Below are 23,975 nucleotides of genomic sequence, written 5' to 3'. Positions count from 1 at the left end.
TATAACATGGGAAAAATATGTTTTACGTCAACGTTTATGTTTTGAGCGAGTCATCCGATGTTGGACGCCAAAGTGATCCGTCACTGTGGGTGATCCGTAACTGTGTGGGCATGGTACTATTGGTCCCAAAATGCTGCTTTGAGGAATACCAGCTCTAACAGGAAGTCTTTTAGATATGAAGTTCTGATGTTTAACCTGAAATGTACGATTTGACAGATAATTTTGGATGATTCTAAAAATGTATGTTGGAAAATTAAGGTTTTTTACTTTTACAATCAAGCCTCCATGCCAAACACAGTCGAATGCTTTTTCTATGTTAAGAAGAGCAAGACCAGTGGAATAGCTTTCAGATTTGTTGGAACGAATCAAATTTGTTACACGTTAAAGTTGGTGAGTGTTCGAATGTCCATGTCGGAATCCAAACTTCTCATTGACAAAAATTGAATTTTCGTTTTTGTGGACCATCATTCTGTTCAAAATGACCTTTACAAAAAGTTTACTGATGCAGGAAAGCTAGCTGGAAGCTTCTGCAGGATTTTTGTCTGGTTTTAAAATTGGTACAACCTTGGCATTTTTCCATTTGAAAATATGTCAACAGAAAACATTTGTTTAATATATCAATCAAGAATGATAAGCCACTCTCTACAAGTTTCTTGATGCGGATCTAAAAAATTCCATTATCCAATAATAGTTCTCACTACTTCCAAATCAGTCTCTCAGAAATTTTCGAAAACTTTCTATTGATTGAAAATGCTTTCGAAATCCTGAGTAACTTGATTTTCAATTGGACTAGTGACTCCTTAATTGATAGTTAGTGCGTTTTCAAACTGCATAACAAGTTTTTGAGTTTTTTCGTAATTAGTTAGTAATAATTTGTTTTCCTCTTTCAATGCCGGAATGGGTCCTGAGGATTTTACAAAATTTTAGATGATTTCTAAAAAAGCTTAGTCCAGTTGAGAAATTTTGTTTTCAAAATTTGTGTTTCTTAATTGATTAAAACGTTTTTAAATTTGTTTTGCAGATCTTGCTAAATAACTTTCATAGCTGTGACTCGAAAACTTAGAATTCGAAACTTGTAACCATCTGAGTTATTGGGTCATCAAGTGGCTCGGTAGCTTAGTTTATAAAGTGCTCGTCTAGCATAGAAGAGGCCTGGGTTCAAATCCCATCCATAATTTATCCATCTTTACCACGTGTAATGAGTTAATTTGTTTCATAGCTGGATCGCGAGTTTGTTGAAATTGCATTCTCCTCATGTTTTTAAGGTGGATCAAGTGTTTAAGATCATCGTCTATAATCACAGATTGGAATTTTACTTCGCATTTTGTTATTGCAATGTCCCTTGCTTCAAGGATGGCAATTGTTAAAATTTCAAGAGCGTTGCCAATAAAAGTTTTGTTTGCAAAGAAATGTTAACATCAAGATTACTATCGATATAAGTTTCATGAAATAATGAAAGTGGATTGAGAATCGCTTCATGGGATATTTGAAATGTAACAGGGACATGATTGGAATCAAAATCAACGTCAGTGACGTAGCTAGGGTTTTTGAGGCCCGATGTGGAGTTCGATTTAGAGGCCCTCAAAATTAGGGCGACTGTCTGAAATAACATTTAACGAATAGCGTTTGTATATTTATGACTAAAGTAATGGAACTAATGTTGGTATATTGATATGTTGTTGTAGTAGTTTAATGTCAAACATGCTAATTAAAGGGCCTACATTTCTTGTTATCTTAATTGTTGTTCAAAAACAACCACCCCCCAAAGCAAAAAAAAAAAAAGAATTACCAAATATATTTTGAAATTCAAAGCTGTAAACCAAAAACCGTAAGTTGTTTTAACAGTAATGCTTTTTAAGTTGTTCTATTTTGAAGACCATCGAAGTGTTTAAAAAAAAACGAAAATTTCTAGTCTTTTTGAGGATTTTCGAGGAGAAGATTGCCAAGCATACATTTAAATATGTATGCGAATTGAGACTTTCTTATAACAGCTGATTGGTGCAAAATCCGATGCTTCAAAAATCTTTTAGTCGGCTCAGCATTTAGTCGAAATTTATGATCCTTAGAGAGTGCGTGGATTTCTGGAGAAGGAATTATTTAGTTTCAATGATTACAAATAAAAGCCCTAGAAAATATTAAGGGAGATGGCGGTTTCGTTTTGAGACCGAAAAATCATAAACATTTGTCTACAAACTGGAAATGCTTTAATGTCGGCAATACTGATTTTAATACGACCAACTGCTAATAATAATCACAAAACTTCTTACGGTAACGTTGGAAAGTTTAAAAAAAAAACACAGGCGAACGCTATCAGGTCAATTCAAGAGCTTCTAAATAAGTTTGGATGAAATTTCGAAAAAAAAACAACGAAGGCTGTAATTTTAATCGATATCATAATATTGTAATCTCGTTTGACCAATCATATATAAAACGACAAATCTCCACTATTTTTTAGAAGAACAAAATATTCTATGGGATCTTTTCTTTCTATACCTTACAAGTGTATTTCAGGAAACATTTGGGAATTTTGCCCAGGTGCAATAGATTCCCTTTGACTAGTTTATATAGAAATAAAACTTGATCTATTGGTTACTAGCTGGTGGTTACCAATCGATTAGGTTTTTAGCTCAAACGAGTATTCGGTTCTCCAGATTTGTGCTGTTGAAAATTTGAAGTTTGGCTTCGATTTATATTGAATTGAAAATATTGATCAATACTGAAATATTTTTAAATTTTTATGTTCGAAATTTTTTACCTTCGTTTTATTTAAAAAAAATTCTTTAAGATTTCAAAACCCCCCCTAGAGCCAAATCCTGGTTGCGCTACTGGTAACCGTAGAAGTTACCTCAGAGATTCCATCATGAATTCCTTCAAAGATTATTTCAGAAATTTTTCAAGAAAATCATAAGTGCTCAAGGAATGCATTCAAAGATTTTACCATCATTTTCTTAAAACTTCCATCAAGATTTTCGATTTGAACATCTTCGAGATTTCAACAATTATTTTCTCCAGGATTTTTTTTTTAGAATTTCCTTCAAAATATTCGTTCAGAATTCAACCAGAAAATTCCTTCACGAATTATTCCAGTGATTGTTGCTAAGATTTTTTCAAGAATTATTCTAGAAATTGTAGAGACATTTCTCAAAGATATCTTCAAAGAATTTCCCCAGTAATTTTCTCAGGAATATCTTCAGAAATAGTTTAAGGATTGTTTTCAGGAATCATTGGTGAAATTTTTCAAAACTTCAGGAGGTTCAATCTCAATCTCAATCTCAAAGTAACATCTGATGAAACTTGATTTAGTTTGAAAGTAACCCTTGATGAACTCCCACAAAGTTCTCTGAAAGAACTCTTGGGCTCTTGAGAACATCTTGAAGGATTTCGTAAGTGAACTGCTAAGATGATTGTAATTACTTGAATATTTGCTGCAGTATTAGTTGTAGTGGGGAACCTCAGATGAACTTTTGCAGAAGCCATGAAGATCAATATGGGAGAAATTTTTAGAGAAATTTCTGAAGGAGCTTCAGCAATCCCAGGTCAAATTTGAAGAATTCCTGGAAGAGTATGAATTATATATCCTCGGATAGTACTAGGAGGAATTCCAGGAGCAACTTCTAGGGAAAATGTGGATGAATGCTTGAGGAATCCATATAATGCCTGAAAGGATGACTGGAGGAACTGGCATAGGAATTCTCGTAGATCTTTCTGGAAAAATCCCCAAATAAATTTCTTCGAGAACTGTACAATTATTTTATTATAATTTCCTAACATAACTCCTGTAGGAAACTCCGGCAGATCTTCTATAGTTACAACTGGGGAAATCAAAATAGTCAAGTGCTTATGGATTTCCTGGAGCAAATTACGAAAAATATCTTCTAACCATCATTAGAAAAACGCTGGCAGATTGTTGGGTGGTGGAATCAATAGAACCATTTCAGGAGATCCCAGAAGTAGGGGAAGGGGTGGTAAAATGAGCACCTTAAGGATATCATCTTGTTTCTGATAGAAAAACGAGGAATTTGTATAGTTCTATCGTACAATATCAGAATTAAGGATGTTATTTATAGCAGCGATACGAATTCAGACTAAAATAGCTAAATTTGCACATATTTTTATTGCTAGCAAAAATCGATGCAAATGTTCATTTTACCTGCACTATGTAGGTAAAATGAACAGCTGTTGGTGGTAAAATGAACATCATGCTAAAAACATGAGTAAAACAAATATTTTTGAAAATTTTCATTGCGTATCCAAAAATATATCCATCAAGGATTGTAACCCATTCAAAAAGAAATATAAAAGTAACAAATTTGACTTCATATCATAACGAAATTCACCTTACTGAAAAATCTTTAGACTTCCGAGCTAAAAATTACGTCAGTTCTAAATTTCAAACGTGGTTTTCTAAAATCTTAGTTTTCATTGATATTTTCACCTCAATCGACTTCCGTATTAACCCGAACACTACGATGTGTGCTCTAAATCGTCCATGCGTAATAAAAATTAATTGAAATTTGTTTTTTCTTGGTTAAATCCAAGGTGTTCATTTTACCACCCCTGTTCATTTTTCCACCACTTCCCCTATACCTTAAAAGATCTTTGTATAAATCACTAGAAGAATTCTTTAAGTGTTTCCTCGAGGAATATGAAAAGAAATTCATGAAGAACCTGTGAAAAAATCGCGTAATACTTTCTGAAGGTATATCTAGAACTTCTTGAAGCAAAATTCACTGCAAGAAAAATAAGGGAAAAAGTTACTTTAAATACAATTTTGCCTAAAATAGAGACTTTCAAGACAGTGGACTGATACAGCAAACGAAATATAAAATGTTTTAAACAAAACAATGATAAAAGTCTTATTTACTTTTCCAAGTTAGGATAATAGTGTTGCCAAACACAGAGCACCTAGATATAAGAAATGAATGGGAAGTTCAAAATTATACTAATACAGGATAATAAATACTGGAACAAGTATTCTTGCTTCTTATACTATTTGTAAATTTTATCTGAATTGCATTACATTTCATTTTCAGCAAACCATTTCCCGTCATGCAGAAAGCTCCCGCCTGCAGCCTAGTCAATTACTCTTCGGCAAAAGTTACCCGCCAAAAAAAGGAAATTTCACTCATGTTCAATCACTGCACAAGTGCCTACAATTCGAAGACAGACATGTCCCGCCGTTGTTGTCGGCTGTCCTGTTATGCACCCGACATGTCTGCATTGATTGCATTTGGGCCTACGGTGTGGCTACTTCTCGATTTGTGCGGCAGACCTGTTCCGTTGACCCAGAAATCTCCCCGCGCCGACACAAGGCGCACGATACTCACTATCCACCATATACACTGCCGCGTAAAAGTTTGGTTTCACCCTCTATAAAACAATCAAAAGTGCTTCGTCCTCATCTCAGGGATTACTCGTCTAATTACTAATTAAAACTCTCTGATGCTCATTCAAAAGACAATGAGTTAATCTTGTTTCGTAGGAGGTTTGGCAAAACATTTATTGTATTTTGTTTAATTAAATTTTACTTTAAGTTATTACATTTGAAAAAAAAGTATACAAAAAAACATGACATATTTTCTTAGCTTTCGAATTACCAAAATTTTGAACAAGTAGGTTTCATAATTTTTGAAAAACGCTTGCAAAATTTTGACAGAGAAATCTGAAAACTATTCGAAGCCATTGAAACGATCAGCGTGCAAAATATTGGGTCTTCCCCTCATTATGGTATATCGTGCCAATATACGCCTCATTATTCACGTTTGAGCTACTCAAAGACTGTTAGAATCGGTTGAACAATGTCAGAGATATTGCCAAACTAATTTGTATGAATCTCAGTTGATCCCAAACTTTGACACGATACATACATCATACCAAGATATGAACCTAAACTCAGATTTTTTCGCCAAAATTTTCAAGTCCTTTTCAAAGATTATGAGACGGTTCTAATGCCTGTTTTAAAATTTTATTTGATCCAAAGCTGAGAAAATTAGCTATATTTTTTCAGTGTATTCTTCACAAACGTCACAACTTCGAGCCAAAATTTAGTAAACAAAATTAGAATAAAAAAGTTTGTCAGAATATCTACAAAGTAAGATCAGTACATTGACTTTCGAATTTTTTTTTTAAATTCCAATTATACGTGTCATAATATGATACTGTCATACGGATACAACACTTTTTATGTTTTTATGTGGCGACCCCAAACTTTTGCACGGAACTGTAAGAGAGCTGGCCGTCTCGGCTGTGGCTGCTTGATTTTCCATGTCTGTCGCGGCCACTTCGCGGTTTTTCCTTTCTTCGACCGTATCAGACGCGGGCGAACAGCGACGTTCAAGTGCAAGTGCACCTCGCGGATTCGACTTATAGCCTGCGATCCCTTTACCGTGGAGAATTAATGACTGTCAAAAGATCAGCTGAAGCCGCAGACGGTCCTCGCAAAGAAAAATCGCTCGGTCATGCCATTTGCCGTCCTATCTGCATAAAGTGCATAAAGTCTATAAATGATGCTGCTGCTGAAGTCACTGCCGCTGCCAGGAAACTGTGTCAGAGTGATTCGCTCGAAGGTTTCTACATGAAAAAGTGATCTTAAGAGTGGCGTTAATTACCAGCCCAAGGGGATATTCTTGGCTGGATTGGTTCGGCGTGGATGACCGCGAATTTACGCCACGATACGATACGATGGTGCGTGTGAGAGGTGCCTACCTAAATTATGTTGCCTTTGGCTTGGGGAGAATGGCAAAGGATGCAGAAATACGACAATTGCATGCTTCAGTGAGTATCGATAATGGAGATGTGAGGAAGGGCACAAGGGCGCAACATCGATGCTGCGTGTTTTAGTGCCTATACTGTTCCGACAGGTACTGTCTTTTAAAGAAGCGATCAACCAAACGGGACCAGGTCACGCGGATCAGACATGGTTATTCGTGTTGGCACTAAATGGGAAATGACGGTGAAAAATTGCTGACTGCGAGAAAGCACAACATTGTTGCCACATTGTCAAGAAAAAGTTCCAAGGGAAAGTTGACAATTTGGCATCATAGTTTATCACCCTCTGGTGCATAGGTTATGCTATCCGTTATTTTTTTATGGCGCTTCTTATCATTCCAAATGAGCTAAATTACTTAAAAAACACTAAATGTTAGAAATTATTATGAACATACAGCCATATAAAAGTTCATGGTCGATAAAACAAAGAAGAAGCATCAGACTGTATCGAACTACATGAATACATTGCCTGTCCGATTTATGAACATTCGTTTTTTGCGCCGAGCCAAAATTGGACGGTTTTCAAAAAATTGTAAGACTTTGTCATAATTACCCTCAATACCCACAATTTGAGAAAAACTTATGTTTTAGCATGGCTTTGTAATACAATTGACAATTGAACCACATAAATGCCGATTAATTTTGAACCTTAAGAAATATTTATGACTCCAAAATAAGCCTAATGTCGTCAGAGAGATTAAATAGAAAAGAAAAACGAATGTCATCCTAAGAAATCGTTGGTTTCAGACTCATTATGCCAAACGACCATTATGCCAAACGACTAACTTTATGCCAAACGATTAAATGTCAAATGACCTACCACCTTTAAGTAATCCTTGGCTTCAACCAGTATGCCAAATGACCGTTATTCGAAATGACGTTATGCCAAATGACCATTATGCCAATCGATTCATATCTAACATGATATAGTGGACAGTTACTCAACTAACATTAATAAAGCACTTAGAACAGAATAGAATAGAAAGTTACTCAACTAACATTAATAAAGTGAAATCTAATTTTATCAATGCTATCGAAAATATTTCTTCCAAATTGTTTGAAAAATATGTATTTGTATATCTTTCCTTAATGCGACTCAACAATTCCAACACTCTCGGAAAGTCACTGCAACATATTTATTAGTGCACGCACACCTTGGGTACCCCAACGAAACACGGAACATAATTTTCACTACCTTATTGCACGTATCAAAATCGTAAATGGCTTCTCCATACCATGTTTCCCATGTTCCTACATTCGGGAACATAATCAAAAGATCTGCCATCTTGGCACCGTTGAACTCCGTGGAGCCCTGCCCGAGTCTAATAACGACGATGACAAAGATGTCGAACATGCATGCGATGCGATGGGTGGTTGCAGACCTCGTGCCGCGTGCGATAATTAAGCCGTATTCTTTATGCTTTCTCAAAAAGGGGGGGAAACCACTCCTTTTCACCACGCAGTGGCTGCACGCCATACAAAAGTTGACCAAAAGAACAAATCTTGGGCAAATCGTTTAAAACCCCTAGTTCATAGATAAAAATAATATGATAGTTGAAATTTATGCTGAAATAAAAATTTGACATTTTAGGTATGTTTGGCAGATTGGTTTCAAATAAAAAAGAAACATATTTTATTCACTAGAGTGATTCCAAGCAACAGCACCAAAATTTGGTAAATTTTTTAATTCATTTTTTTCTATTGAGCTGAAACTTTGCACAGTTTTCCAGTTCCATCTAAATCGTCATTTTCCGATATCAAATCTTCAAGTTGAGTCACGACTAACTTTTCAAAAGGGTGTATGTAAAAATGGTTCAAAAATATTCAAAAAGCTGCACAGCAAAAACGGTTCGTTCGATTGTTAGACAACTAAAGAAACAAAGTTAGACATCTAAATAAAGATTCCAAAAAAAAAAAATACACACAGTAAAAAAATTTTTTTTTTTGCATTAAAAAACATAATTTTTGACACAAAAACTCAAATATCTCAAAACCCTATCGTAATACCAACGTAATTTTTTGAGGGAAAACGGTCCATTATATTAGCTATCTACCATAAAAATTTGGTGATGGTAAACCAATAAACAAAAAAGTTATGACATTTCAAACATGTCACAATTTTCACATTTAGTAGAAAAAAAATTTTTTTTTTCGGTGCAAATTATTACGGGAACCGCAGTTTGTTGCTGATTTTATTGTTAAGGGCCTTGCGTGAATTAAACAAGTCGTTTTCATGTATTCATTAGTATTATGTATATTATGTGTATAAATATTATGTATATGTATAAATATTATGTATATGTATAAATATTATATGTATATGTATATATGTATAAATTAAAATGAATTAACAGATTACACGAAAATAAATTTTTTTTTTACCAGGATATTTTTTTTAGAGTATGATCGAAGAGTTTCTAAATGTTATATATAAACTTTAAAAGTTTTGGATTTGGGTATGCGTTATGAAATCATGAAAACATTTTATTAATACTTATTTATTTATTTATTGTTATTCCATTTTTTTACAATATCGAACACTTTTGCATCATTATCAGTACAGTTCGAGTATAGTTTTGCTTTAATTTTATTTTCTGACAATGGAATGAAACAGTGAAATTTTTGGGTTCCTTGGATCGTTTTCGCGTTATTATATTGCTCGCTGAGCTCTGATGCCGTTAATTCGTACTCTTCAGTAGTAGTAAACAAAATGATAAATGATTAATATTTTTGAACCATTTTCACATACACCCTTTTGAAAAGTTAGTCGTGACTCAACTTGAAGATTTGATATCGGAAAATGACGATTTAGATGGAACTGAAAAACTGTGCAAAGTTTCAGATATTTTTGAAATGGTCGATCAGAATCGACTTGCATGCCTCCGTGGAATCCCTCACTAAGTTTAAAGATCAATATCAACTTCGGATTGTTACTTAGAACAAATTTGGAAAAAAATGCTTAATTTTAGATGAAGTTCCGAATTGTACATTTGTTGATGTATTCAAATACCCTCAAAACAAAGAATTAAGGCAAACGATTAAGCCAGATTTGTTTGAGTTTTTATATATAAACAGCGGTTTGGAAGGAACAATATTCGCAAAGTTATAAAGTTCAGATAGAGAAAATTTTTTCTACAATTCTTTTGATGTAAAAATCGGAATGTATACCAATCGGTCTAAAAATTTTAGGAGTTAGCATTCAATACTAAAAAGCAAGGAAGAAAAACAGTGAAAGGATTATTTTTTTGACTTTTGATTAGCTTTGGGCCACTGTGCACCCTCGATGTTAGTTTCTGACATGAGTTGGCAAAAAGTTAAGATTTCAGAAAACATCGCCGGCACTACAAGTCGCGTGACGGTTTGGCACATTCCGGACACCGCAAACCGGGCACCTTGTGTTACCTTTACTGTGTAAAACAGTAAATTATGAATATTGTTATTAGCTTGTGCCGTTGTTAGTTGTTGGCTGCGTGTTTTAAACGCAAAGCAGCAAAACGAAGGCGAAATGAGGTTGTTGAACCAATTTTGGCAGATGTCTTCCAGGTTGGTCCTGAACTTGAATCGCCAGCAAGAATTTTATACCGTCACTAATGTGAACTGCCCTTTCAAAGGCGATCCACAATTCGAATTATGCAAAAAGCTTTATGTATCATCTACATTTCCACCCGAAAGTCATTCGACGTAGAACCCATAAATTTGAGAAAGGAAGAGATAAAAACTGTTTTCTTTTGACCCTTTTCAAGTTCAAGTTGAAGAAACCGAAGCCAAGAAATGGCATTTAGCCACTGCCGGAAGCGGCACCGAGCCAAGCTTGGCCATTAGTTTGCTCATTTTAGCGCATACATTTCGTGAACGTCAGCAATTTGTGTCGCTTTTCTTCTAATAGCTTGTAGTAACTGATGTTGGACTGGGTTGAGCAACGCGGGACATCACACTACTGGCAGCCCATTTGTCGTCTTCCGATGACAATTACGTAATTGTAGCTTTGCAGATTTTTCCCATGAAAGCAAGACATTTCTTGCGAGCAAGGGAATCTCTGCGTATGGATTGCACCACTTTGAAAAGAGATTTAATTTAGGGGAAAGCAAACAACATTGAGACATCATCAGAAACACTAAGCGGGAAGAAGTTTTTTTTATCTTTATTAACGAGATTTTTAGCCCTGGGCTAGTTTATCTCGGGACCAACGGCTTTTTTTCCCGGAAGTCGTCAGTGAAATTTTAAGTGATTATCTCGGGGATGGGATTCGATCCCAGGTCCTGGTATCTAAACAGTACGCTTCTAGTACTACATTTCGTCCCCTAGAAATGCCATGATACGGTCCGTTTAAAATGGAAATGGCAGTTCCGTTCATTTTTCAACTTTTCCGTTCAATGTTCTGTCATTTTTGTATTCACACACACGTCGGAACACTTTTGGAACAAAACTATGAAATAATTTTTCAAATCCGATTGCCCGTTCTCAAGCTATTTCGTGGCATACAAAACCATTCCATTTTTATTTATACAGATCGATTAACCTGGAAACTCGTTGAATAAAAATAAATAATTAGTTAATGACAAAATACACTATCGTAGTATTTTTTTTTGTTCTGACAAAATTATCAACTAACATAAAATATCATTTGAATAACAAACTTCGCTTGCATAGTAAATTGTATAATTATTTTTATATCTCTAAATTTTTGAAAATATTGTATATGAAAATTCAAACATCAAATTTTGCCAACATATCTAATCAAAAGAATGAAGGAAACCATTACCCGGACAAAAACCTATTTAATCTTTTTTATTCAATGCAATCTCCATCCTATAAAGCTGTTCTGGTCTATGTTAGAATTCCAGGTGTGGATCACAATTAAAAATCGGACGAACTGATTTCGATGATGGATCAAAGATATCAATACTGGAATCCCAAAGGCACTTGTACTGGTTTCCCTGAACCAAACTGGTAAATTCTTCTCTGTCTCTCAAAGAATTCAACAGTCATGCGGAATTAAATCAGTACCTCGAAACGTTCTCCCCAGGACATCATTTCCGGACATGTCAATCTGCAGCCTCAAAAAACGGATTTTTGTTTTAAAATTCATCACGAAGTACCATTCACATTGAAGCTTAGGTACAACAAGGTAAATTTTGGCTTATCTGGCAAATTCGTAATTCACAACAATTATTTTCTGTTATTCCATAGGGCATACCATAATGTACGGTCACATTAGGAATGTGTCGTTGGAGAGGAACGAGATCCCGTCCGACACCAGAACCAAAGCAAACAAGGAGCTTTAAAAATATACCACGCATTATCAAATCAAATTTCTGTGTCATTTAAATAAAGAATGATTGGACACACATTAAACTTTTATCCTTCAAAGTAAGTTGATGCTCTAGTTGTTGAAATCGAAACCAAATTTGGAATTCTTCCTATACTTATGTATATTGGAATGAAATTGGGTCCTAAAATGTTCCATGAAATCTTGTTTTTATTTAATGACACGAAAGAGCATGTTACTGCAACTATTTTAGCAATTTTTCCCGCTCAAATAACGGCTACATCATATTTAAACTTTAATTTAAAAATTGGGTCCTTAAATGAACCTTGACACTTTTGATCATGTTTGACGTTCGCTTAATCGACAAAAACACCACAGGGAGTTATGTTTGATCCTTCGACCTTGACGCTTGCTCCTACGGGGGCCGGCGATGAAAGCAGGATCAAACATGTCGCGCGTCGGTCGAGTGAAAGTGAAAAAGTGGCGTGATCGTTTAGTTGTGTTTGATCCTTCGACCTTGACGCTTGCTCCTACGGGGGCCGGCGATGAAAGCAGGATCAAACATGTCGCGCGTCGGTCGAGTGAAAGTGAAAAAGTGGCGTGATCGTTTAGTTGTGTTTGATCCTTCGACCTTGACGCTTGCTCCTACGGGGGCCGGCGATGAAAGCAGGATCAAACATGTCGCGCGTCGGTCGAGTGAAAGTGAAAAAGTGGCGTGATCGTTTAGTTATGTTTGATCCTTCGACCTTGACGCTTGCTCCTACGGGGGCCGGCGATGAGGGCAGGATCAAACATGTCGCGCGTCGGTCGAGTGAAAGTGAAAAAGTGGCGTGATCGTTTAGTTATGTTTGATCCTTCGACCTTGACGCTTGCTCCTACGGGGGCCGGCGATGAGGGCAGGATCAAACATGTCGCGCGATCGGTCGGGTAAAGTGAAAAAGTGGCGCGTTCGATTAGTTCTTTTTGATCTTTCGAAGTTGACACTTGCTCCTGGGCAGTGCAGCAAGAAAGCCCGAGCAGTCGTCAGTTGTTTTCCCTCTCGGGTCGTGCGCCTATTTTCTCTGAGTGCTTTTATATAGCCGATCAAATGAGTGAAGCTGAAAGTGGATTGTTGCTGCTCAAGGATGACGGATCAATTGGTGAGCTCGTTTCATGCTACTATTTCTAATCTATAAAATATGTATGACTGCACCTTTAATCGTTACAACGGTGAGACGTAAATATGATTTTTCAACAAACTATGAAAGGTTCGTCACTGTGAGTGTCGACATAAATTCTGATTCATAAATTATTAATGTCTAATTTTTTTTTTTCAAAACACCTTTTTCTTTTACCTTTATTTTTGTAATTAAAAAAAAACTTTGAATGGTTCGACACTACGAGTGTAGACTTGCGAAAGGTTCACTTTATTCAACAAACTTTGAAAGGTTCGTCACGTCAAGTGTCGGCATAATTTTTCTCTACATAGATATTGTTCATATCAAATGAAAAAATAATATTTACATATAAGCATGTTTATATCTCACCAATAATTATTTATCATGGTCTAATCGCTTATCAAAGTGAATCCTGTGACCCAACGATCCTTCCCATTAACAAACATCCCTCCCAGTAACCTTTGTGGAGATGCAGAGGCAAACACGGTCTCCAAATAGCAAAGGTTACACACTAACATTCCTTCCCCCAATCCCACCTGACTGCAAGGACGTGGCCGGCGCCGTTATTGACCATGTATAAATAGAGGCACTGAATTATGCACACTGAAGAAGATTATGGCCAATCCCAGCCGATCTTCTAGTTGATTCTTTGTGCATTTTCACTGACTCCGGTCAATCACGGAATAGCAACCATTGATATGTGTAGTCAGTCTAAGCTAAGCTAAGCTAAGCTAAGCTGTTTGACGTTCGCTTAATCGACAAAAACACCACAGGGCTTATAGTTTTAACACTGGGGTTGATCCTATCTGACATTTCGAAAGAGACACGGAAAGCAAAATACACCCAAAATTTGAGTTTAAGCCAAGAAGTGTGACAAAATCTAAAACAAATGTTTTTTGAACTTAAACAAAAAAAACATTAAAAAATTGAGTAAACATGTGTTTTTGGGCCTAAAATTAAGCGTTTGACATTATAATTGGGGCAGGCCTTTAGGACCCTATTTGGTTTCTGTTTCAACAATTAGAGCATCAGCCAACTACGAACAAGCATGTCACAGTAAAAATATTACAAAACATTGTCAAATATACTACGTATATACCGTAAAAATACCATTTTATGCTATTTTTGTTAATTTGAGTATTTTTTGTAGTAAAACACATCGAGGTCGATTATTGAGAACATAGTAAATATACGACGAACGGTCAAAAACCTAACATAGTAAAACTAACAACATTAATGTTTGCAATAACATCGTTATGTAGGCTACTGAAAATAGTGGGTACATTGTGTTCAATTTAACCCTCTGAAATGGTAATTTCAACCGCAACATTTTTTTGCGTGTAATAAAGTTTTTTGTCTTTACAGGGCTGGTAGCGACTGAGTGCCTTAAAGTACGAAGTTATAGACCTCTTGCTAGAAAAAAAAACCTTAAAGGAATTAAAAAGAGGCTGAGAAAATACTAAACAGGGACTAAAAAACGTCATGAAATAAGAGCTTGATTCTTCATAGCATCAGAACATACATTTTTCTAAGATCAGAGACTATATTGAGAATTTCTCTTGACATTGCGACAATAATCACTGCATGTGTTTTTTGTTCATGATTTTTTCTAGTAATTTCATTAGAAATATATTCAGGTATTTGCCCAAATGATCAGATATTACTCCAGAAACTTCTAAATGAATTCATTTTGTGATTATTTCCCAAGGAATTTCTCCACGAATTTTGCTAGAGAATTTCTCCAAGAAATTATGTTTAGGATACCTTAAGAATGCCGCCTTGATTTTCCCAAGGAGAACTGCAGAAATTGAATTTATCTAAAGATTATTTCATAAATCATCTGAATTCCTCCAAACATTATTTGAGACATTTTTCAAGAAAATAATAACTATTCAAAGACTTTTTTTTCCAAAATTTTGGATGTCTGGGAGGAAACGTGGCTGAATTTTTGAAGGAATAGACATCAACAGACAAAGGTATTCTCGCAGGATTTCTTGAAAAAAAAAAACTCTCAGGCTATTTTTTCAAACACTCTGGAATAAATCTTTGTTTGATTCCCCGGAAAAAATACTGTAGAAATCATTAGAAGATCTCCTAGAATAACTACTGGAGAATTCGATTGAAGGATTAGTATAAAAAAACATCTGGAGCAAATTCTATTGAAACAAAACACTACAAAATTAATACCTGAGGAAATAGCTTTGGAAGTAGTAGCTTTAGGGTTCTCAAGGATTTCCTTGAGAAAATTCTTCTAACCTTCCTTTGAAAAATCGCTGGAAGAATTTCTGGAAGAATGCGTGAAGAAATCTTTTGAAGAATTTCTGGAGAGATCCCTGCAGAGACCCTGAAAGTATTCTAAATAAAATCACTATGATAATTGAAGTTCCCTCGGGGAATCTGGGAAGAAGTGCTTGAATAGCCTGTTGAACCCGATATAGAGTCTGAAGGTTTCTTTAGAGCATGTACAATGTTGCATCAAAATTCAATGCAATCAAAATAAGGAAAAATATACTTTTTTGTTAACATAAGTACTTTAGAGACCTTCCATGAAAAATAGAGACTTTTTAGAAACTTGCATTGAAAAAGAGACCAAGGCTCTAAAATGAAACCTACTACCAGTCCTGTTTTAAAGATTATTCATTGGATCATCTTTAGTTATCATTCATATTAAAAAAAATTGGATATCCTTTGTATGTATATCTTTTTGAATCGTGGGTAGGGCAATCCTTTGACTGTCCTACCCAGGTGTTTTCGTGAGTAGAACATGTCCTACCTGGCCTAACCACTTCCCGCGCCACTGGTCATTACGAAACTAAAATCAGTTGCGTAATCACTGAACGCTTTCCTTTTTAGTATGCAACTGTTTTGAATTGTGTAATGAATCATTGCACAACATTTTTCAGAAATTGCAAAATAATGGTGAATGCATCCATGCATGATTTCTGATACCCTCAAGTGATCTTTTTTAAAATTTGGAAAAAACAAAAGTTGTACGCGACTCGTTGTAAACCACAATTTTTGGTTTAAATGTATGACTCGTGTTGAAAAAATCTTCATTCAGAAACTTGCGTAAACTACTATTACGTCTTAAGTTAAACATAACATTTACGCAATGTTTTGTCGGAGCTGTCCAACAAATGACCACCCTCCCCAATTATATGGGGAAGCTGCACACAACGCAGTGACTACCCACTGACCTACAGACGGTAGTTGATAAACTCTGGGATAACACTGCGATAAGGAATGGAGGGAAACATAGAAATTCAATTTTCTGCAATTCCCGGTGTGTGATGTATCGTCGTGTGATGTATAGTCTTGCTCAGCTTGGAACGGTGAATGAAGGCGATCTCGTGGTAGGTTGTCGTAATTGTTTTTTTTGCTGAACTATCTGCTAAAGTGCAAACAACAAGAACCGACGCGAGAGGGCAAACAATTTATTCAGGAAGCGTACCAAAGTACAAGCTATTACGCAAAATCTTGGATCGAGATAGGGTTTATCGCAATTGCACCTTTCTGGTTATGTGATGATTGCACTGATGATGGGCTGAAGTGCATTGTAATTTATTTCATTTGTAAGAATTTGAAACTTGGAGAAACGGATTTTAGTATACCATTTAGCATAAGGGCAGCTAAGAGTGATTCCAGTCTTCCAGTAAATTTCTTGCGTTCATACAAAGGGCGAGAAGGATGCGCAACAGTCGGAAGGAGGTGGAACTGAATGCTTCTGTCAAACAAGTTTCTTGACCGGCTGGAAAGTAGAAATTAGAAGCACGTTATCAGTTATTGTTAGGAACACAATAAAAAATTGTTATATATTTGCTACTGTGAAAAGAGTCCATTAAAGTTGACTTATTTATTATTGGTTCTGTTCACTTTTTTAAATGCTCTTTCCACATCAAGTATTCAATTCACACATCAGAACACATGTATGACAGTAGAACACAATAGTTAAATAATTTAGAAAATCCGATGACTCGTTCTCAATACAATTCGTGACATACAGACAGATTTGAATTGGACCAGTCACTTTTGAAATTGACGTAACATCTTATAACTTTACAGTTTAATCAATGATAAGGTTTAGAAAAGAATTGATGGTAAGCAGATCCAAGGCTTCAGACCCTACCAAATTGATCCAAATTGATTTTTGATGTTACGTTCAATTACATCTCAATTTTAGGCTGGCTGGCTGAAATTCAGATGGTTTCCTTTGAAAAATTCACCTCTAGAATATTACTTCTACAAACTTAACTCGTTGCAGTGAATATATATGTAACTAATAATGTGATACCCCTACTATGTGTGCAATGATACTTAAAATTCAGCGCATAGTTTTCCTTGGAACAATCGTATCTAATTCCATCACGACCGGTGTGTTTGCGCGCATTCAATATATGAATGACAGTGTACCGTTTTGATTCATATTACGGACAGCTTCAAATTCCAGACACTCTACTTTGTATGGGAAACATTTCAAGCGAAATGTTTCAACTTTTGCTGTTCAAAAGTTCTCAATTTCAAGGCTCGTTTTAGTAAACTTTTTCCATAAATATCTTTGAAAATTTATAATGCCCAACTACCTTAGATGTCTCTTTGGCGGTTTAACGATTTCGATTGATGATTTGACTGTTCCATTAATGATTGTCATGAGCTGTCCGGAATTCGATTCAAAGTGTCTGGAATATGAGGCAAAAGTGAGGAAGCGTCCGGAATAAGAATCATGAAAAGGCCACACATTTTGATTTATTTAAAATTATTGAAGTTGCGGAAGCGTATTCTTCACCCACCGTTCGGAAGTAAAGGGCTTCCGACGCTCGAAAGTGCTAAGGAATCATACAGAATGATTTATTTTGTATGCTCTATGCTGGGTTATATTTCCCTGAGTCCTTAAGTGTGCGTAATATGAATCAAAACGGTAGTAGCGCAAGAGAAGTATTTTCCCAGGGCGGAAAAGAAGCACGTAGCATAATCCTCCCAGGGAGGTATGCCTCGCAAACATTTATTTATTTTGCACTTGTAAGTTAAACTGGAAAAGCACCATCCATGAGCATCACTGACTGTGCGCATTAAGAGGTAGTAGAATTGCTTATCCAAGAAAGTGGAAGTCGAAGCATTAATTAATCTTTTTTACAGCTTCTTCTGTGTTACGAAGACGATTACGACCCGCCGTATAGTAGTGATAGGTATGGCTATAGCTGTGCTTTCCTCTGGCAGCCGAGAGGTTGGTATGTAAGCTCTACTGTGTATGTACCATAACTTGCCGGAACGTGAAAAACTGATAGTTGAAGAGTAGCAGCGCAGAGAGTAGAGTTGCGCATCTGAGAGTGATTTGCTTCCTTTTAACGGGTGGTATTTAGGGGAAATGAGAAAAAAAAAAACAAACTTGTAAACGGTAGCTGTTCTTTGAAGCTGTAGCGCAATACCGATGACTGATGACGACAATGTGATCAATTGGTTACGGCAAACAACAAGTGATTGGAAGAGCTACTGTTGAAGGCGTTGTTCAATACAAAGGTGTAGGTTTAGAGCCAAGACCCAGCATCATTGCTCATCTTCCAATCACTCTCAGTGGTGTCAGCTTGAATGATGCTATGGCACGACATAGCATCGATGAATAATGTACATACTGAAAATAGGTAACCCGTGAATTACGGATCATGAATGTAGGCTCGGCCTTCGGCGGCATTGTTTTGAGTAATGTACCCTAGTTCGAGAAAGTCTCCCTTTTGAGAAGCTTCATGGGAATGAGAGCGCAGCATCACCCATCGACCCAGCGAACAAGATCACTCGTTCCGGCCGGAGCGCCGCCACAATGGGGTTATTTGAGGAATTAGACGACCAAAACTTCTTAAGGGATCTTTGATGGTGTTTCACTGCATCGATGTAGGATATTTTCAAAAGGTTCTTTTCGACTTCAGTTTTCAAGGAGCACATAACCTAACCTAACATAACCTAAAAATCCGTTTTTCAGACTTTTCCATGACTAAATCGCTAAATATTAAAACAAAAAGTTCCACAAAATTGATGATATTTTCACAATTCATATTTTTACTCAAAACTTCTACAACATAGAATTGAACAATATTGTAGCAGTGACAGGACTTTTTAAATAAAATATATACTAATTTCTTCATTGGACAACTTTTCAATACTATGATGCTTTATTTTGCCCATTATAAGACTATCGTGCTAGTTTCTTTTCTGAAATAATCCCATTGTGCGCCGTGCTTTCATAAATTGCGCAACAAGGTCAGTATGGCTCGATACGGGGATAGAGAACACACAACATCAAATGAGCGAAACGGGTCATGAATGCGAAAACACCTACAAACACGTTCCCATTATGATGTGCCTTCACTCGGTGATGCTGGGCCGGTAGTCACCTGAGCAAACAAACAGCACGAGTGCTCGAGTGAGAAAATTATGCAGGTGCACTATTCCCACCACATGAAGATGTTTTTCACGAAAATTGAAAGGGACGAACAGAAATGACTTAGACAAAAGACACCAACGAGCGACAACCACAACGCATAGATACAGATAGAGGAACGGACAACACCAGACAGCACAACGAGATGCGGACGTCTACTTACAGATGTTGATGACATGATGTGATGACATTGGGAAAACGATGGAAAGCATAGACGCGACGCCTACAAATGCAAACAGAACAAAAGAAAGTAAAATATGATACGTATGAGCTGTGGGAGCTGTGATAATGAAAATGACGGATGATGACACGAGATGGAGACGGGTCATGCGACAAGTGGATTAAGGGCAGTGGTACGAAAATGTAGATTGTGCAGTGTTTTGTACGGAAGTTAAAGATACTGAACCCTGGTATTCTAGCGCGCTAAGGTGAATTCAACTATTTGAATTACTCTCAATATTGAGCTGGGAAGTGATATCTGGAGTAATTTTCGAAAGAATGGCAAAATTAACCATTGGAGAAATCTTTACAAAATTTTCGCGAAAGCATCCATAGAGAAATCTCGTGTCACTTTTCAAGAGAACCTATCTAACATTGAGAGGCGCTCTTAGTTTACATTCTATTTAAACAATTTTCCAAAAGCTTTAGCATTGCACTGTTATAATCGAAAGAGAAAGCGAGAAAGGAGAAAATCTTACATTGTCACATACTGTCGTGGATCGCAAGTCAGTCCCATCTGCATTTTTGTCAAAATTGAGTTGAGTTCAGTTTTCAACATATCTTCCAATGCTCGTTTAGCTGCACTGATAAGTTAATATTATTTATTCGAAAAAAAGGGAAAACCAGCAAGTCAAATTGTCCCATAATGAAAAGTAACCGCATATCAGTCCCACTACAGATTTCCGCACCGTGTAACACAAAAATGAACCGTGTTTTAATCATCTTTATATTTTTCTCGGGAAGATGTCATAGTGAAAGGCAAATTGTGAAGGTTTCATTAAGATCTGAACATGTTCCAATGCTCTGGATTTTTTTTAATATTCGTATGGAAAACGAGTTTGGAAACTTCACAGCCCGTTTTCTCAATGCCTACTTTTTACAGATGGGACTGACTTGCGATTCACGGCAGCATATTCTTTTGAAAAGTTTACGCAAGAAATATTTAGGATTTTTTTCGAAGACAATACTAGAATATTTTTATCGTTTCATCTTCTATCTAGAAATTTTTAATAAGGAGTTCCTTCAATAACTATGGCAGAAATTTAGAGAAAATCTACAGGAACAGCTGTTGAGACAATATGAAATAAAAAATAGTATTAATATTTGGATTCAATTCTAAGAAAATATCGAATAACTTTGGGTAAACATTGTAACAATTTAAAAAAAAAATTATCAATGGATCATGGGATGAGTTACTAAAGGAATATCTGGATAAATTTTGACGAAATTCTATAACAATTATCCTGAAGATTCTTGTTGGAATTGCTGAAAATCCGGAGAATTTTGTGTGGAACAATGTCTAGTGATTCTTTGGAGTAATTGAATGGAAATTAATGCCTGGAAGAATTCAACAAAATTCGCTGAAATATGTTTTCTTGATCGAATTTCTACTCTAATTTCAATCAGCTGTAAATACTTGAAGTGGCTTGGTAGCTTAGTTGGTAAAGTGCTCGTCTAGCATACAGGTGTCCTGGGTTTGAATCGCAGCCGAGCACGTGGATTTTTTTTTCATAATTTCACCCATAATTTAGCCATCTTTACCACGCGTAATCATGTCATTAATTAAATAACCGTGCGGATTGGATCACCAAACATCTCAATAAATGTTTCAATAGGTAGAAAAAGATTTTGTTGTGAAAATTCACTCTACAAATGCTTGTGGTACCGAAATTATTTTAATGAAAAAAAGTTTTCAAATACGTCGGATTTTCAGTCGTCGAATAAGCAAAAACTTCTAGTAATAACAGTAAAAACTTGTTTTACTGATAAGCGATATATCTAGCACATTGAGACATATTGTACGTAATTTTTGTATGCGTATCCTTTTTGTCATAAATGATATAATCATGAAGTCAGGTTGATTCTAATCGAATCGTGTTAAAATTTCATCTTGAAGTTTTTCCTTATTATATCTATTCTGATCGAAAAAATTTATATTGTTTGGATGTTCAAAATCTATTAAAAATTCACTTATATTATTTTTTATAGGAATTTGGGGGGCCTTCCATAGCCAATTAGTCAGAGTCCGCGGCTACAAAGCAAAGCCATGCTGAAGGTGTCTGGGTTCGAATCCCGGTCGGTCCAGGATCTTTTCGTAATGGAAATTTTCTTGACTTCCCTGGGCATAGAGTATCATCGTACGTGCCACACGATATACAAATGCGAAAATGGCAACTCTGGCAAAGAAAGCTCTCAGGTAATAGCTGTGGAAGTGCTCATAAGAACACTAAGCTGAGAAGCAGGCTCTGAGGTTCTCCGACATTACCCAGAAAACCATTACCCGGAATGCCATTTACCGGAAGACCATTTACCGGAAAACCATTTAACGGAATGAATCATTTACCGGAAAACCATTACCCGGAAGGACCGTTTACCGGAAAATTATATCTCCATTTCTCGACTTTTTTTCATTAACTTCCTTTTAACCATTTTGCGGTCATTCAGGTCAATTGATATAATAATATTTAAAATGACCACCAATGATAAGGTTCTTATTTCAAAGTACAGAAGCACCGGGGAAGAGTCTAAGATATATTCATACTTGATCATGTCAATATGCACCATCTTCATAATAGAGACTGTAAGCATGTTGAAAAAATCGATTTAATCTTAATTTAACCGTGCAATTTCAACCAAATAATATCTTAAATGAAATCTTAAGTCATATTTTGCATGTTTGGTGGATTAGATCCCAAAAAATTTTGATAAATCATTGTTTAATTGTTATGTAAACACCAATAAAACAGGGTTTTATGCAACTTTGGCGACCTGTTGCTAAAAATTGTGACGTGCTGGAACATTTCTGAGAACGGCATCAGATTCAGCAGCCCCAAATCCACTAGAGACACATAATTTGATCCTTGAGACACGCAAAAATGTCATTTTTGTTACGCTGTGTTATTATTCAAATAGATGATTTCCATTAGTAATTCGCGGTTCTCCACCAAGAAAATAAGTCACTGCAGGGAAATATGGCTTACCCAAGTAACACCCAATACATCTTTTTGTGCAGCATAAACGATATATTGTTATATTGAAGCTCTATTTGAGTATTATATACCATCTTGTGTTATATATGAGCTATAGTACAGTATTCGAAAAACATGTCATGCAAGATCATGAATTAGAAATAAAACAAACGGTCTAGGTATTATTATAGCTTCATGAACGTTAATATAACTTTTATAAGATTTAAACCGCACATGTTTACGTTATCAAAAAGTATGCACTAAAAAGTATTTTGAACTAGTTTTCAATAACATTCAAACACCATGAAGATGCATTAACATCAGGCAAGTTTTTCATATTGACCCGGGCCTTTCTAACCCACTCCCTTATGACGATCAAAATGAATCTTAATTTCTAAGGTGACAAAAAGACAATTTTCAGCTGGTATAAACTTTAAAAACCATTTTACACCTATCAAAGTGGAGGCTATCTAAGCACTTCGCACGACTTTTCCACACTTTTACAATCAAACATACGATGCCACAAAAATTTGATGAAAAAATAAAAAAAACAATTTCTCCCGGTCTCGAACACGTGACCTTTGGATTCAGAAGTCAACACCTTATCACTACACCACCAAGTAATACATAGTGGAGCCGAGATTGTTCACCAATATAAATGCAAGCATTCTATACAGTAGCACATGCTCTGTTATTCTTTGAAGTCCATCGTCATCACAGCTGAGCTACAGCAATTGCATTCGATGCTATTCGAAATTGACATATGATGTGTTACAACAGTATTATAATCCTATTGAAAAACATCTTGTGGTGAAATACAGTCATTGTAAGGTTTGATGATTACAAGTTGCCTCACAACGTTCAATCAAAAAACATATGTTTCTGATGCGTATTGAATACGTTGATTATACAAGTATATGACTTCATTACCTTTCTTGAATATGAGATGCTATTAAGTAAATCGTCAGTAGCGCATTATGAACACCTGAGCCAACTTGATGGTTTGAGATTTATGCATGTTATTTTTACGTCTTAAATACGTTGTTCAAACAAACTGCACCCGATTCTGTTTTTGCACGGATTTTTTTTACACGGCCGTGCAAAAAAAGTTTCCATACAAATTTTTTTGCCAAAACCTTATTTTTACATGAAACGTCGAGAAA

At 35.9% G+C, this 23,975-nt stretch overlaps 1 protein-coding gene across 5 annotated transcripts in view; it reads right to left on the bottom strand.

Moving 5' to 3' along the window:
• The window catches only part of LOC5567743 (protein spire), a 581,954-nt gene that overhangs the window by 123,238 nt on the left and 434,741 nt on the right, over positions 1 to 23,975 (bottom strand). For 3 of the 5 annotated variants that reach the window (XM_021846470.1, XM_021846472.1, XM_021846471.1), the window contains one exon: positions 19,788 to 19,847. The exons of the other annotated variants lie outside the window; for them this stretch is intronic. In XM_021846470.1, the coding sequence (XP_021702162.1) occupies positions 19,788 to 19,847 (60 nt within the window). The remainder of the gene's footprint in view (positions 1 to 19,787; positions 19,848 to 23,975) is intronic. 5 annotated transcript variants of the gene reach the window in all.

Source organism: Aedes aegypti, chromosome 2 (genome assembly GCF_002204515.2).
Source record: "Aedes aegypti strain LVP_AGWG chromosome 2, AaegL5.0 Primary Assembly, whole genome shotgun sequence".
Lineage (NCBI taxonomy): Eukaryota > Metazoa > Arthropoda > Insecta > Diptera > Culicidae > Aedes > Aedes aegypti.
Note: the sequence above shows the minus strand (reverse complement) of the source record. Positions and strands in the feature narration are given on the sequence as shown.